At 35.1% G+C, this 15019-nt stretch overlaps 1 protein-coding gene across 9 annotated transcripts in view; it reads right to left on the reverse strand.

Moving 5' to 3' along the window:
* The window catches only part of LOC119071717 (solute carrier family 12 member 4), a 152168-nt gene extending 137911 nt beyond the window's left edge, over positions 1–14257 (reverse strand). Inside the window, exons 1-2 of one of the 9 annotated variants that reach the window (XM_037176718.1) lie at positions 13882–14257; positions 2582–2863 (exon numbers count right to left, since the gene is read on the reverse strand). In XM_037176718.1, the coding sequence (XP_037032613.1) occupies positions 2582–2684 (103 nt within the window). In that variant the 5' untranslated portion in view covers positions 2685–2863; positions 13882–14257. Of the gene's footprint in view, positions 1–2581; positions 3327–13039; positions 13178–13881 lie in introns of those variants that run through there. The other 8 variants (XM_037176716.1, XM_037176721.1, XM_037176726.1 and 5 more) reach the window with 8 other exon arrangements.
* Positions 14258–15019: the final 762 nt, after the last annotated feature.

A 15019-nucleotide genomic window follows, 5' to 3' on the forward strand; every position in this document is an offset into this window, starting at 1 on the left:
TTCATTTCAACTCAAATAAAATTAAAATGTCGCTGGCTATGCATGGTATACATATGCAATTGGATGTTCAGTTTTTGATTAAACTGGATTTTATATTCACGAAAAAAATAAATAATTTTATTGTTCACCATGAAACGTAGAAATTGTTTCTATTTTCGTTGAGCTCGTAACAAAATTGTTTTGGATACTGAGTGCGTTGCGTACATCGAGAGGCTCGTGAAAACTCTCGCAGAAATTGTTATTTGTTTATCGAGGGAAGAAAATACGATATTCCAACCTCGATTCCAACAGGAGCGAAGTTTTGTTCGAATTATAATTTCATATTTTCTTCCCGAGGTGAACACAACGTTTTTCATTTGTTGCGAGGTGTGATTAACCGTTTTTCTTTACAAAACAAAAAGATCAATTTGTTACTTCATTTTTCTAATATGACAGTTCGGTGCAGAAAATGCCGATTCTCTCCCATGTTAACAAAGAGGAAAGAAACTAGACATTTTCATGCGAAGGGTCCCAAAATCAGGCAGTTTTTAAATATTCTCGGTCTTCACCCGTTTTGCATGACAGTTAATATGTGACAGTTGATGCGAGTTGCAAGCTAAATTACCTTAAATTAAATATCTAAAACAGGTAGGTCATGGTAATTAGTCGGGAAACAGCGACTTTTTATAATTTATTTTGACAAATAAGCTTATTTTAAGAAAATATTTCTTCTACAACATATGAAAAAAACACAATTTTATATTTTTATCCACAAAACTCACATCAAATTTATACAACAATCGGCAATGCTATAACACGGCTTCGATGTGCCTTCGTTATTGTTTGTGTGTGTTAGTAAGTGAAAGTTCTAAACTGTTCTAAAAAAACTTACAGCCTCAGTCTCTTGATAGTCTTTTTGAATATTTAAAAATATTGAGAAGAAAGTCGTACAAAATTATTAAAATGCTTTTTAAATATATTTGAATTATCGTACAAGAAATTCTGTAAACGCAGAATTGTTCTATTTTGTGTAAAGAATGTAAATAAATTATAAAAATTTTGTCTGTTTCCTGACTAATTTACATAACAAGTGATAAAAAGATGAAAAATAGAGTTTTCGTGTGAATTTTGTTGATCCGAGACGAAGCCGAGTTCAATACATGAAAACGAGACTTTTCACTTCGGTCACCAGTTATGTAATGCTTTTCAGCTTCTCAAAGTCGGTTTACTTTTCACTTTTCATCCCCAGGGTTGTAATAGGCCATTTCCGACCATCAACCCTAGGGAAAACAAAAGTATGTAAATAACTATTTCTCCTTTCATCCTGAACTGGGTTTTAAATCTGGGTTTGTTTGCCTGTTTTTCTTTCAATTATAAATAAATGAAATTATCCAGACAGGCCTCTCACACCTCTTATATTGACGAATTCATGCTCCTAAATCAGTTCGGTCTGGCTGATATTCTCCATTAAATAAATTCAAATTACCACAACAATATCAGCTACATTGCAGATTGTACTGAGAACTGAGACATAGATCGAATTTTTTGGTTTTGCTCCAAGCTTGATCTTGGAAAGTGTTAGAATTCAAAGGAAAATAACCAACCAAATGCTAGCCAGATCAAATAGACATTAACTCAGGTACTATTTAAGGGGCGGTTGCGTGAAAATAACGAATTTTGTACCATCCTTCCCCTTTGTACGCAGTTTTGTGTGGAGAAAATATTTGAAGCAGAAGCTGAAGCTTACACTTGGGTCTGACCTCTCATGTGTAGACGAAGCGTTAAGACGGCATTTACTTTTTACACAATTCACAAATAAGGATAGCATTAAACTGATAATATGATCGAGGACATTCAGAAACCGATCTAAACTAGCTTAATGCACAAATTGCTGTGACTTTCTCACTTCACATGCAATTGTACTCGTCACTTTGCACGTGTGATTAACACATGGATATAACTACTAAATACCAGGTGATACAAGTTTCAATTGGTTTCTGTAGGGTCACAAAATTGTATGGCTCGTAGCACGGCCGTTATAAAGATTAAGTTACTTCACATTCAGATTATCATTGGCTCATTATTTGCGTGCACATTTTATTGTTCACTTATCAATAGCATAATATTTGCGATAGAATCGACGAAAATCATTCCAGAAATCTTTATTGGAGCTTATTTTTACACACTAATTGACCAAATTTCATGTCTTATCGTCACAGCTCTGTTAGATTACATACAGTTTATTGCATTAAATAATATTCTTGAGCAACGTTACCATATTTGAGAACGTTTTAATCACCCAACAGATAAAACATTATTTGAATAATAAACAAGTTGTTTGAGATATTTATTATTTACTTATCAAATACTACACCTAAATGTTTGCCTTTTTTTCATTCTCTTTTTTTAAATAGAAAACAAATGACTCATTGATGTGCGGGTCTAACTAAAATTAGTCCGTACATTTGAGTAAAGTCTTGCGATTTGAACAATTACATTGTACAAACAAGTGTTATGATTCAGAGTGTCCAAATATGGTACATAATAAGGCTATTGATGACTGGAAGGTCATGCTAAACAATTTTAAAAAATTCATTCCTACCTTTTGAATCGTCAAGAAGTTGTCCCATAGCTGACTCTTCATCCTTTAAAGCCGCCTCGACGTTCGCCTCATCAGCTTTGGTCACTGTAAATCTTTCCGGCATCTTGCCCTTCTTATTAACGACACTAAAACACGATCAATTCTAGTCTCACTGTCTCACTGTATTTAGTATTTTGGTGAACAACAAAGCCCACTTTTAATTGTAATCACAGTCACTCACTGCGTCAATTGTTTATAATAGAAACGAATAACAAAAGCCAAAAATAATATGCTTGCACCAAACTGAAAATATCAATCTGCGGTTAAATAACTTGTTTCGCATTAATTTGATTTTTATTACTTCACAACATTTTTACTGACGAGGAACATAAGCACTGAAAAACCGCCAATAAACTAAAATTATACGAAAATATCATTAAACAAAAAATGGTCTGCAAAAACTGAAAACACCGATCGCGAATTTTTTTGTGAACCTAAATATGTGTGTATGTTAAATCAACGATTATCCGACCTAGACACGATTTTAACGAAATGAGCCAAAACTGCGAGACCGAGTAATACAACATGTGCGAAACGAAAAATGACCTAAAGTTATTTCCAGCTGATTAACACATGTGTATTGTTTTTGTTGTTAGGGATCGTCTCTCTCTCTAAATCTCTCTTTGTATCAGTGTTTTTTTTGTTTATTTCTTATCAGACGGTGTTACGTTCAACAACACATTTGTAAGTCCCATTCAGTGAGTATTTTAAGTCTCGTTTGTATGGATAGGGGAATGAACGATTCATCATTACATTGCGCAAGACTTTTTTTATGAAAGTGAAATTTCTTAATTTTGTTTCGTTAATCTCTATTCTTATCGGGTGACAAAGATATAAGCACGTTGAGAATTAGTCACTTGCCTCTACACATGAAAACTTTTTATCAATTACTATTCGGCCGTTGAGTTGAGCTTAAATTGGTTACATGATTAGGTATTTTATTGGTGAGATTTGATCAATTATTTACCACCGGAGACTAGTGAACCGATCTCAACTTGTTTCAACTGTTTTTATTCAGTTAGCTATCAACCATTCATACGTTCATTGTACTTCATAGATCATCATGACTTTTATAGGGTGGGTCGTATTTTCATTTTGTTTTTATTTTAAAAGGCCTGGCCCCAGGCTGAACTTAGAATTGACCAAGGAATCCGAAACAGCAAAAAAAAAATTCAAAAATTAATTTTTCTTTTGCCTCTAGGCTGATTTTGATTTTCGGGGTATTAGCATGAAATTGCACATATTGTTGACTGATATCTCGGGCATTTGGGAACAGAAGGCATTACTGTTAACTGTAGTTAATAGCTAAGGAGTGCCTTCACTCGGGCAGAGTAACTCTGTCCGTGTTCCCGACTAAGACTTTTCGACAAAAAATTTCAACTTTATTTGCAAATAAAATCGACAAATCATGACATAATACGTCGTGTGAGGTATGTCTGAACAGGTAATCTCATAGAGAATCCATTGCATAGAAGTTTGATGAAAACGAATTGAAAAAACTCACAGGAGCTCTGTTTTCAAAGCCCAAATTTAGCAATTTTTTGTTAGAGTAAAAAAGTCGAATGAACAAAAATCGACGAATTTATGTTTATTTGTTCAGAAAAGTGTTATTTAGGGTGAATAGGTATAAAACTATCAATTTCACCAGATTAGAACCTTTTAATTTGCATTTTTTGTTCATTTGACTTTTTCATTCTAACAAAAAATTGCCAAATTTGGGCTTCGAAAACAGAGCTCCTGTGAGTTTTTTCAATTCGTTTTCATCAAACTTCTCTGCAATGGATTCTCTATGAGATTACCTGTTCAGGCATACCTCACACGACGTATTATGTCATGATTTGTCGCTTTTATTTGCAAATAAAGTTGAAATTTTTTGTCGAAAAGTCTTAGTCGGGAACACGGACAGTGGTACTCTGCCCGAGTGAAGGCGAAGGTCAACAACGTTCTTATGGTATTTTATAGCTGGATTCCTTAGCTATTAACTACAGTTAGCAGTAATGCCTTCTGTTCCCAAATGCCCGAGATATCAGTCAACAATATGTGCAATTTCATGCTAGTACCCCGAAAATCAAAATCAGCCTAGAGGCAAGGGAAAAATTAATTTTTAATTTTTTTTTTTTGCTGTTTCGGATTCCTTGGTCAATTCTAAGTTCAGCCTGGGGCCAGGCCTTTTAAAATAAAAACAAAATGAAAATACGACCCACCCTATTATACATATATGTAACGTACACCAGATGAAGGAAGTTGAGATCAGTTTTTGTAAAAATTGGTTTAGAAATTTTTTTGTTTTCGAAGTCGTCTCTGAATATTGAAGAACATAATTCATCTGTTCACGACGACAATGTCAAAATGGAACGTTGAGCTCTATCTTGATTTGATGTGTACAACACCTCACTAGCCAATACGGCCAATATCAAGTGCAGTCTGGACCACCGGCTTAATGGGACTTTCGAACCACGAAGTATCGAAGTACCTCGAAGTATCCATTTCAATTATTTATGAGCTGATCAATGAATATTTAGATTGTCGGAATAGCTCAATCAAAAGACAAATTTCTTAGTTTTTGCCAATATATTTCGTTCTTAATTCAAGAACATCATCAGGGCTGTAACAAAAATAATTCATTGATAACAACACAAATCATAGCTGTATAAAGAGACACAGCGTACCTATGTATAATTACATTCGTACAAAATAGCAAAAACTGCCCACAACAAAGGTTCTGTGTATGTTCCGTCTGCATAAATCATAAATAAAACAGATTATAAGAAAATGCTATTCGCACTACATTAGCAAAATCAACTTACAGAAACAAACACTTCGTCAAAAACATTAATAAAATCAGAAAAAACTCTTCCACAACAACCGGCAAAATCACAACAGTAACTTTGAAAACATAAAGAACCACTTCCTAGAAAAGCTTTGCCATCCGTTTTACAAAAGTACGACTAACAAAACTTTAATGGCATTCTCATTCGGCGCGACAATTCAAATGATGTTATTGTATGCAGTCGATAGAAAAACTGATTCTTTCTGTTTGTTGATGCAATTTGGGTTCTTCCTTATGTGGATCATTTCTAAAACACAACGTTTCTTCTTGTTGTATTCAAATTCGAGGATTTCTACATCATCCCACTTCGGTTCATGATTTAATGTAACAGCATGTTCGGTGATGGCACTATGATCAATGTTCTTGATCTTGGCGTTGTATTTATGCTGGTACATTCTTCTTTTCAACTTCTGTTTCGTCTGTCCAATGTAAATGGCATCGCAAGAGCATGTGACTTTGTAAACAACATTAGATTGTTCCAACTTGACTGTCTTATCTTTCAGTCTACTGAAACAATATTTTTTAACATTGTTGTCACCTCTACCAACTGTTGTAAAATGTTCTTTGCAAATAGATTTCAGACTTTCAAACAAGCCTCTGGAATACGGAATTGCTACAGTTGGCTTATCATGTTGTAGTCCATGAGCTGGTAGTGGATCGTGGGTTGAACGGTTGTCTTTTTCTGCAATCTTCAACTTCGTTTTACTAATGATGTCTTCCGTCAATTTGCTAGGATATCCATTAGACTGCAACGTGTTCCTTAGTAATTGGAAATTTTGTTCGTGAAAATCTGGGTCAGATAGTACCAAAATCTTTTCAGTCAACAAAGCGACTGTGTTTTTCTTATAGGCCAATGGAAGGTGTGATTCAAAATTCATGTATCTGCCTGACCATGATGGTTTATGATACCAATCCAATTTAATACTACAACCGTCTCTTATGATAACCAATTCTAGAAACGAAATTCTTTGATTGGATTCTTTTTCAATGGTGAATTGTACATGTGGGTTGTAGTCATTAAATGCTTTCAAAATCTGATCTGCTTTGTCCTCTGGAACCGCTGTTAGTATATCCAGATTTTCACGAACAAAATTTCCAATTACTAAGGAACACGTTGCAGTCTAATGGATATCCTAGCAAATTGACGGAAGACATCATTAGTAAAACGAAGTTGAAGATTGCAGAAAAAGACAACCGTTCAACCCACGATCCACTACCAGCTCATGGACTACAACATGATAAGCCAACTGTAGCAATTCCGTATTCCAGAGGCTTGTTTGAAAGTCTGAAATCTATTTGCAAAGAACATTTTACAACAGTTGGTAGAGGTGACAACAATGTTAAAAAATATTGTTTCAGTAGACTGAAAGATAAGACAGTCAAGTTGGAACAATCTAATGTTGTTTACAAAGTCACATGCTCTTGCGATGCCATTTACATTGGACAGACGAAACAGAAGTTGAAAAGAAGAATGTACCAGCATAAATACAACGCCAAGATCAAGAACATTGATCATAGTGCCATCACCGAACATGCTGTTACATTAAATCATGAACCGAAGTGGGATGATGTAGAAATCCTCGAATTTGAATACAACAAGAAGAAACGTTGTGTTTTAGAAATGATCCACATAAGGAAGAACCCAAATTGCATCAACAAACAGAAAGAATCAGTTTTTCTATCGACTGCATACAATAACATCATTTGAATTGTCGCGCCGAATGAGAATGCCATTAAAGTTTTGTTAGTCGTACTTTTGTAAAACGGATGGCAAAGCTTTTCTAGGAAGTGGTTCTTTATGTTTTCAAAGTTACTGTTGTGATTTTGCCGGTTGTTGTGGAAGAGTTTTTTCTGATTTTATTAATGTTTTTGACGAAGTGTTTGTTTCTGTAAGTTGATTTTGCTAATGTAGTGCGAATAGCATTTTCTTATAATCTGTTTTATTTATGATTTATGCAGACGGAACATACACAGAACCTTTGTTGTGGGCAGTTTTTGCTATTTTGTACGAATGTAATTATACATAGGTACGCTGTGTCTCTTTATACAGCTATGATTTGTGTTGTTATCAATGAATTATTTTTGTTACAGCCCTGATGATGTTCTTGAATTAAGAACGAAATATATTGGCAAAAACTAAGAAATTTGTCTTTTGATTGAGCTATTCCGACAATCTAAATATTCGAAGTATCCAAATAATATCTGACTAAAGTTAGGTGATAATTGATATCACGCCTAAATGTAGGCTTGTTTGACATGAACACCTTGTACTGCCTATATTTGGGCGGAAAAATATTCGTTTTTTTTATGGTTTCCTGAAAAATGCGTTTGTGATTCATAGCTTGACCCACTTGGGGAAACCTGTGCAGATTACATAAATTTACACAATTTGCAAAGGTTTCTCCAAGTGAGATAAGTTATCACCCACAAACCAATTCATAAGGAAATGACAGGACAGTGTCCCGAAAATGTATGACAAATTTTATCACACAAATTCACCGAAAAAATTCAAAGAAACTCACTTCTTATACTTTTCATTGTTTTCGGACATAGTCGCCAAAGCATATTTGAACACTAAACACTTTTTACTCGATGCAAAAACAAAAAGTTTTTTTTTGTTTTGTCGCGACAAAAACACAGAAAATATTTTGACACAAATGTGACACTCCGCTATTATAATTACTAGAATGAATGTTTGCTGTGTTCACTTCGGCTGTAAAATATTTTCTTTCAAAAAAGTGTCGGACATTTTATAAAAATCGTCAAACAGTTGACAAAAGGTAGCGTATACATTTAATAATGTTCACCAACCGTTTTTCAAAGCTTTACGAGAGCTCAGCGGAGATTCTTTCGACGATGGGAGTTTTTATAACAAATGTAACCTATCGTAAGACTGCACTGATGAGCGTAAATAAATGTTAGTTCAGATTTCACACCTCTTTAGTAAGCTAACAATACTTCGCTAAGTCTAATTATGCCATTATAAGTCTCTTTGAATAAAAATATCGACTAAGTTCTAGAGTTCTAATAATTCTCCGCTGAGCTTTCACAAACCTTCGCTGAGGTCTAATAATTCTCCGCTTGGCTTTGGTAAGTGTCCCGTTAGGTACAAGCAAGTTGTAGTAAAGCTAATCGGACACTCAATTAACAGCAGAGATCTACAACAGCTAAGTTTTATTAAATCATAACGAACACTTATTAGGATGATGCTTATTGAGTGTTCGCTTAGCTTCATTGCCTTACTACAACGTGTTAAGGCCTGACGGACTCTTACTGAAGCCTTCTTCTTCTTCTTCTTTTTCAGCCTGTTTCTATCCACTGCTGGATGTAGGCCTCTCCAACTTCTTTCCATTTCGTACGATCCATTGCCATTTGCTGCCAGTTTGTACCTGCAATATTCTTAATTCCGTTTGTCCATCTCTCTGGTGGTCTACCTATAGCTCGTCTTTTATATGGTCGCCAGTTCATGATCTTTTTGGTCCAACGTTCGTCTGTCCTTCTTGCAATATGTCCCGCCCAGCTCCATTTCAGAGATGCTATTCTTTCCATGACATCAACGACCCTGGTTTGTTGTCGAATCCATTGATTCGTCATTCTGTCTCTGAGTGTTATTCCAAGCATACTCCGTTCCATGGCTCTTTGTGTCACTCTCAATTTATCTTCGGATGCTTTCGTTAAAGTTAACGTTTCCGCTCCATAAGTGAGCACTGGAAGGACACAAGTGTCGAAAACTTTGCGTTTCAGACTATTATTCATTTTGCTTTTGAAAATTAGTCTGAGTTTTCCGAACGCTGCCCATGCAAGACCAATCCTACGTCTTATTTCTGCAGTTTGGTTGTCCAGACCTAACTTCAGTTTATGTCCTAGATATACATAGCTGTCGACTCGTTCAATGACAGTGTCACCAATTTTGATTTCTCTATCGTCCCCGATGTTGGTCATGACTTTTGTTTTTGATAAGTTCATCTTGAGGCCAACTTTGCTTGCCTCTTCACTTAACTGTTGTAGCATAAGCTGAGCCTAGCGGAGAATTATTAGAGCTCAGCCGATATTTTTGTCAAAGAGGTGACATAATTAGACTTAGCGAAGTCTTGTTAGCTTACTAAAGAAGTGGGAGAGGTTACAATTTTAATAAATGTCTACCATCGTTGAAATGTCCGACACATTTTTGAATAAAGATATTTTTCATCACACGAACTACGAAATAGTCATTTGTGTACCTGTTTTGGACGATTGATTTTAGGCAATTTCGCGGATTGTAGGCCGAACGAAGTGAGGCTTACAAGCGAAAGTGCCTTAAATCAACCGTCCCAAACAGGTGCACATGTAAGTTTTCATGCAGAGGGCCGGAAACCCGAGAAAATTCGAAAAATTGCCCTCATTTTCGGCCCCGAAGCATGAAAATTGTAATTTTCGGTTCCCAAACGGGAAGCGAAAGTAAAAAAATGCAAGTTATGTATCGAAATCGGTTAATACATAATGCGAAAGTCTACGTATATAATGCGAAAGTCGATGTACATAATGCGAAAGTCAAATCTGGTCAAGATGTTTACTTTGATCAATATTAAACAAACCGTGCGCCAGTGCTCTGATTAATGTTAGCATACAAAGTTGATGACGAATAATTCAAAGGATATTGTTGTTGTTTTTACGTCTGATTGTTGTGATGGTTGATAATATTAATATTTTCTTATACCAGGGGGCTGCCGCCCCCTGGACCCCCGCAAAAGTCAGCATATTTTGGTTTAATTCATCATTAGATAACGCATTTCTTCGAGTTTATGTGCCTCAATTACAATTTTCGTAGTTCTCGTGATAAAAAGTTATGTGGATCACACGGGACGACATAAAGAAATTCAACCTGTGCGATTGCGGCCCTTGCCTTCGGCGCGGGCAGCAACTCTCGCACACGGTTGAATTTCTTTACTTTCGTCCCTTGTGATCCAAAAGCGAAAGTGCCTTAAATCAACCGTCCCAAACAGGTGCACAAATGACTATTACAGCCGAAGTGAACACAGCAAACATTCATTCTAGTACTTATAATAGCGGAGTGTCACAGTTGTATAGAAATATTTTCTGTGTTTTTTGCGCGCTTTAATGGTTTTACTTTTTCAACACACGATTTTGGTTCAGATAAATAATCAAAAAACAAATATTTTTCCGCCGAGATGTAGGCTACAAATGTGTAGAGGGTTCATCGCTAATAAACAAATGTGGTAATATAATTCGATTCCGGAACTCGCCTCCAACTCGTGCTGGAAACCTCTCATAAGTTCCTAAACAACGTTCAAAATACGCGAAGAACATTAGACGATATTCAAAAAAAATCATAGATTTCACATTTCAAAAAGTAACAATGTTTACAGCGACATTCCCGAATAAATAAAGTTTTTGAATTTAAAAAATTCATAAAAAACAATATCAACACTCGAAGCAAGTGTATCGCCCGATTCGCTATCTTCATATTATATCTTGTAAAAATAAACGTTATCAATGATTTCCAGACATGTTTGAAAGGCTTACGTATGTAAAATGTACATACTTATAATGTTAACCATAATTAATGTCGAACACTGAAATGATTATTGTGTTTCTAAATATCCACAAAGGTGAAGTCGGATAAATTAGCCCGTTATCGCAGTGTATACTTTTGGTATTGCAATTATAAATAACAAATTTCATTGGAAAAGGTGACAGGTGACTAAATATCGTTTTCTTGTTCACATACCTATTCGTACCCCATTACTTCAACTTTACGCAATCCCTTACAAGCGAGTCGGTCAGTAAAATTTAGGTAGGAATTTGCATCAGGTGATGTTCAGCTGGTCTAAATACTAATAACAAAACTACTTATATTGCTACTTTGACAGAAAACTGACTTTCCCGTAGCACCAATGCGGTATTTACGAAAACAACTGTCTCATTTTATGACGACCAAACATTTTTCCTGAGCCCTAAATAGGAGTAAGAGTACCCGATAGAAACTCTATCGTAAGTCATTTTGTAGTAGTGAGTGTGAGGTGAGGTGTGAGGGGTGAAGAGCAGAATCATGTTAAGTTCTTTCTTCGTTCACCTAATACCAACTCAAACTACACAATTTCAATTACCTTTTGAAATGTATTCACCTTAAACAAATGTCTCGTAGCAGTAGTGTTGATAACGAAATTGTTTGTAAATCAAACTTTAGAAATTCGATATCGCACCGTTTACGATTGATGGATAAAGTTCGACACTTAGCTTAGTAACAATTCTGTGAAGCTAATCAATTCAACACATTTTGACATCGAAAACTCGTCAATTTAAAGATAAGTTAAGCCGTAGAACCGTAGAACGTAATAAAATTCCATATTCCAATATCTATACGGCATCGATTTTTGTATTCGATTGGAGTATGTGTAGCAATCACTCCACTACTTGGTTTTTTCTTTAATCCGTTAATCCGTTAAACCGGTGATATCGAAATGATTTCCTCTGTTTTTGGAAAATTACAGTCTATTCGACTTTGTGATGTGCAGTTTCTTACTTCATCCGAATTCACCAGCTGTATTACAAATACAAACTCTTTGTACACTCGGTAAATTTTGCTGAGGACATGAACACCAGCTGATAAAAGACCAGCTGATGCAAATTATGCACTCCAGTGAAATTTACCGTGTGTATAATAATCAGTCCAAAGCGAAATTATATTCAGTGTCTCTGCTATGTTGACGTCATCTATGTGCGCACATAACACGTTTCCGTATAGCAAAGACACCGTTTAGCTTGCGTTTTTATTGTTTATTAAACAGGGAGTGTGTGTTTAATAAACACACTGTTTATATGCGGACAGCTGGTGAATTCAGATGTAGTAAAAACAACTGCACATTTCACATTCTTGGCACTGTAATCCATTTTTTTTAAATCATTTGAAACCGTTAATTAGATAATCTAGATGACGCGCAGGAATCAGAGTAATAATTCCGAATAGTTTGCATAAATAAGCTTTCCTGGTAATTCATTCCTCACATCTATTTCGAGATTAACTCTGTTCCTCATGATTTATTCATGACATTGCATGTCTTCCATTTTTCATTAATTAAACTGACCAAACACAAACAAAATGTTTCACATTCGCCCTTCGTATTACCAATCGAAATAAATAGCCCTGGACTGTCGTGAATCGTTAGATCGATTTGACTAATTGACTTTTTTCAGGGGGATGGGGTGAAACAGTAAATCCAATTTCAACACAAATCCACAGAATGCAATTAAGTTAAATGCCAACGACGCACAGAAAATAAAAGGGTAAGCGAAAGCCACACACATATCTGCCCTTTTCGTGAAATTACAACGAATGACGAAAATAATGAATGTTTCACTGCATGTTTAAGCTATTACATCACTCGTTTCCAAATCAGAATCTTAAGAATTATCGCTGCCACTCTATGTAACTTGCATTGAAGTCAACTTATCACTGTAATTAGTCACTGTCACAAACAGAAAGGACTATTTATCACAACTGATTCAGTTGCATCGAAAACACAACTTCTATTCAATCTGTTGCGTCTGCTTCGACTAAAAATTACAACAAAAAACCAACTAATATTTACATCGATTCCAACAATCAACACACTTTCACGGTAACTCTTTATCCATTGATCTACACTACTGTTTATCAAGACCGTATTCACCGCAAAACATTTCCACGCGATGAACACTTAACGTTTGAATCGAAATTGAAATTACACAATCCGCGAAAATATGCGTCGCATTCGTTCGGGTTTACCTTGAAAAATATATGAATTGCTATCATGCAAAACGAACCCAACTGTCTTCAGCTGATGGACAATTCTTATAATGCAATTTTACATTGTAGAATCACCGAAAAATCTCTCCATCTACACATATTTCACTAGTATAACAAACGGTGGAAAAGACATAAAACTTAAACCTCCCTGGCATGAAAGAGGCGTTAAACCGGTTCACCCTAAGTTAATGTGGTAGCTGTTGGGTATGGAGTACGTATAGTAGAATAATAACCTACATTAGTGTGTTATTGATTATTTCGTGGCAATGGTAAATTATTAATACACCTTTATATTCTTCCATCTATTTTTATCGGACGGATATACATCCAGTATAGCCACCAAGCTATAACGAACTTGAAAAAAAAAAAATGGACTTGTTATATTGATTGCAATGATATCCAATGTCTTTCCATCAATTCTAAACCGAATCGAACTGCTCTATGAAATATGTGCTAATGAATTCCAATGAATTGAAACATAACATAAATTTGTATTTATAATTGCGGGCCCAATAAATTCATTGAACCGAATCAATCGAGAATAAAATATTATTATTTTTATGCGAAACGTCTATATACATACTGCCTATAACACGAGAATTTATTTATATTGATGTCAATATTAGATAGAAATATCTAACTCACACAAAACTTCTCGTCAAGCAACTTTAAATTATAAATAAAACAATTTTTGATTATTCACTTTTGATGTTCAACCACAATGGAATGTTCAATTTATGAATAAACAAAATATGAAAATCCACTGTATGTACGAGAGATTATAAGTGTCGTTATCATCGAACGTCTCGCGGTTACTATATTAATGCAGAGCATATGAAAACATTTATAGTCCAAGTGTTTTGTTTAACAAAGAATATCACCACATTAAAAACTGTATCATATATCATACAGTACGTCATAGAAACGCATAATAAAACTCCGTTGATCGGTGATGATAATTATAACCAATGAATGAACAACCAGCGTTTAAATCAAACAAAATTCTTTTGTTTGATTCGTATTTTTCATATTGTGATGAATACAACACAACAATTCAATGAAATGTTAACGAACGCGTGAAATATCGAACAACTTGAGACCATCATAATAAAAGTCAATCAATTTAAACTCAAACGGTCCCGCGATATTTAGCAATTACTCGACTGTATTTTTAATAGTCGTACACCATGTGTTCAGGTCATATGCAGAGAAAAAAGCCGATGCTTAAATTTTGACGACAAATTAATTAAAATTTATTTATTTACGTTGTTGTTTGGTGTTGTTGTTTTTTTTTGAAGAGCTAAGACTGAGAGTGGAAAACTGAACGAACGAGAGAGTAACCCAGTCGCACAGAGAGTAATTTCCCGTTTTTATTTTGCTTTCTGCGCACATTCTGATGGAAATATCAGCAGAGCTTCAGTTGGAGAGGAGAATTGTGTTGTTATTATTGTGAGACATGTTACTTCCAGACGAACCAAGAGCAGCATGTATACGTACAATGTAATCGAGTATCATGCAAGCACACGGCTGTGTGTTTTTTCCATTACATAAATATCTCCTCAACGATAATAACGCATGATCACGATCGGAGACATTGTGTGGATGTCTTTTCACATTTATTTCCCTTAGGAATAATTTATGAGTGTTTTGGATGCTGTGATTTGAGTGGTGGAAGAGATGAATATTTATGGGATGATGGAGGATTACACGCATGGATTGAACATAGAGTCATTTCGTCGACGTGAAAAGCTTATTACATGATAAATTCAATTTCATTTATCTT

The sequence above is a fragment of the Bradysia coprophila genome (assembly GCF_014529535.1).
Source record: "Bradysia coprophila strain Holo2 chromosome IV unlocalized genomic scaffold, BU_Bcop_v1 contig_5, whole genome shotgun sequence".
Classification (NCBI taxonomy): Eukaryota; Metazoa; Arthropoda; class Insecta; order Diptera; family Sciaridae; genus Bradysia; species Bradysia coprophila.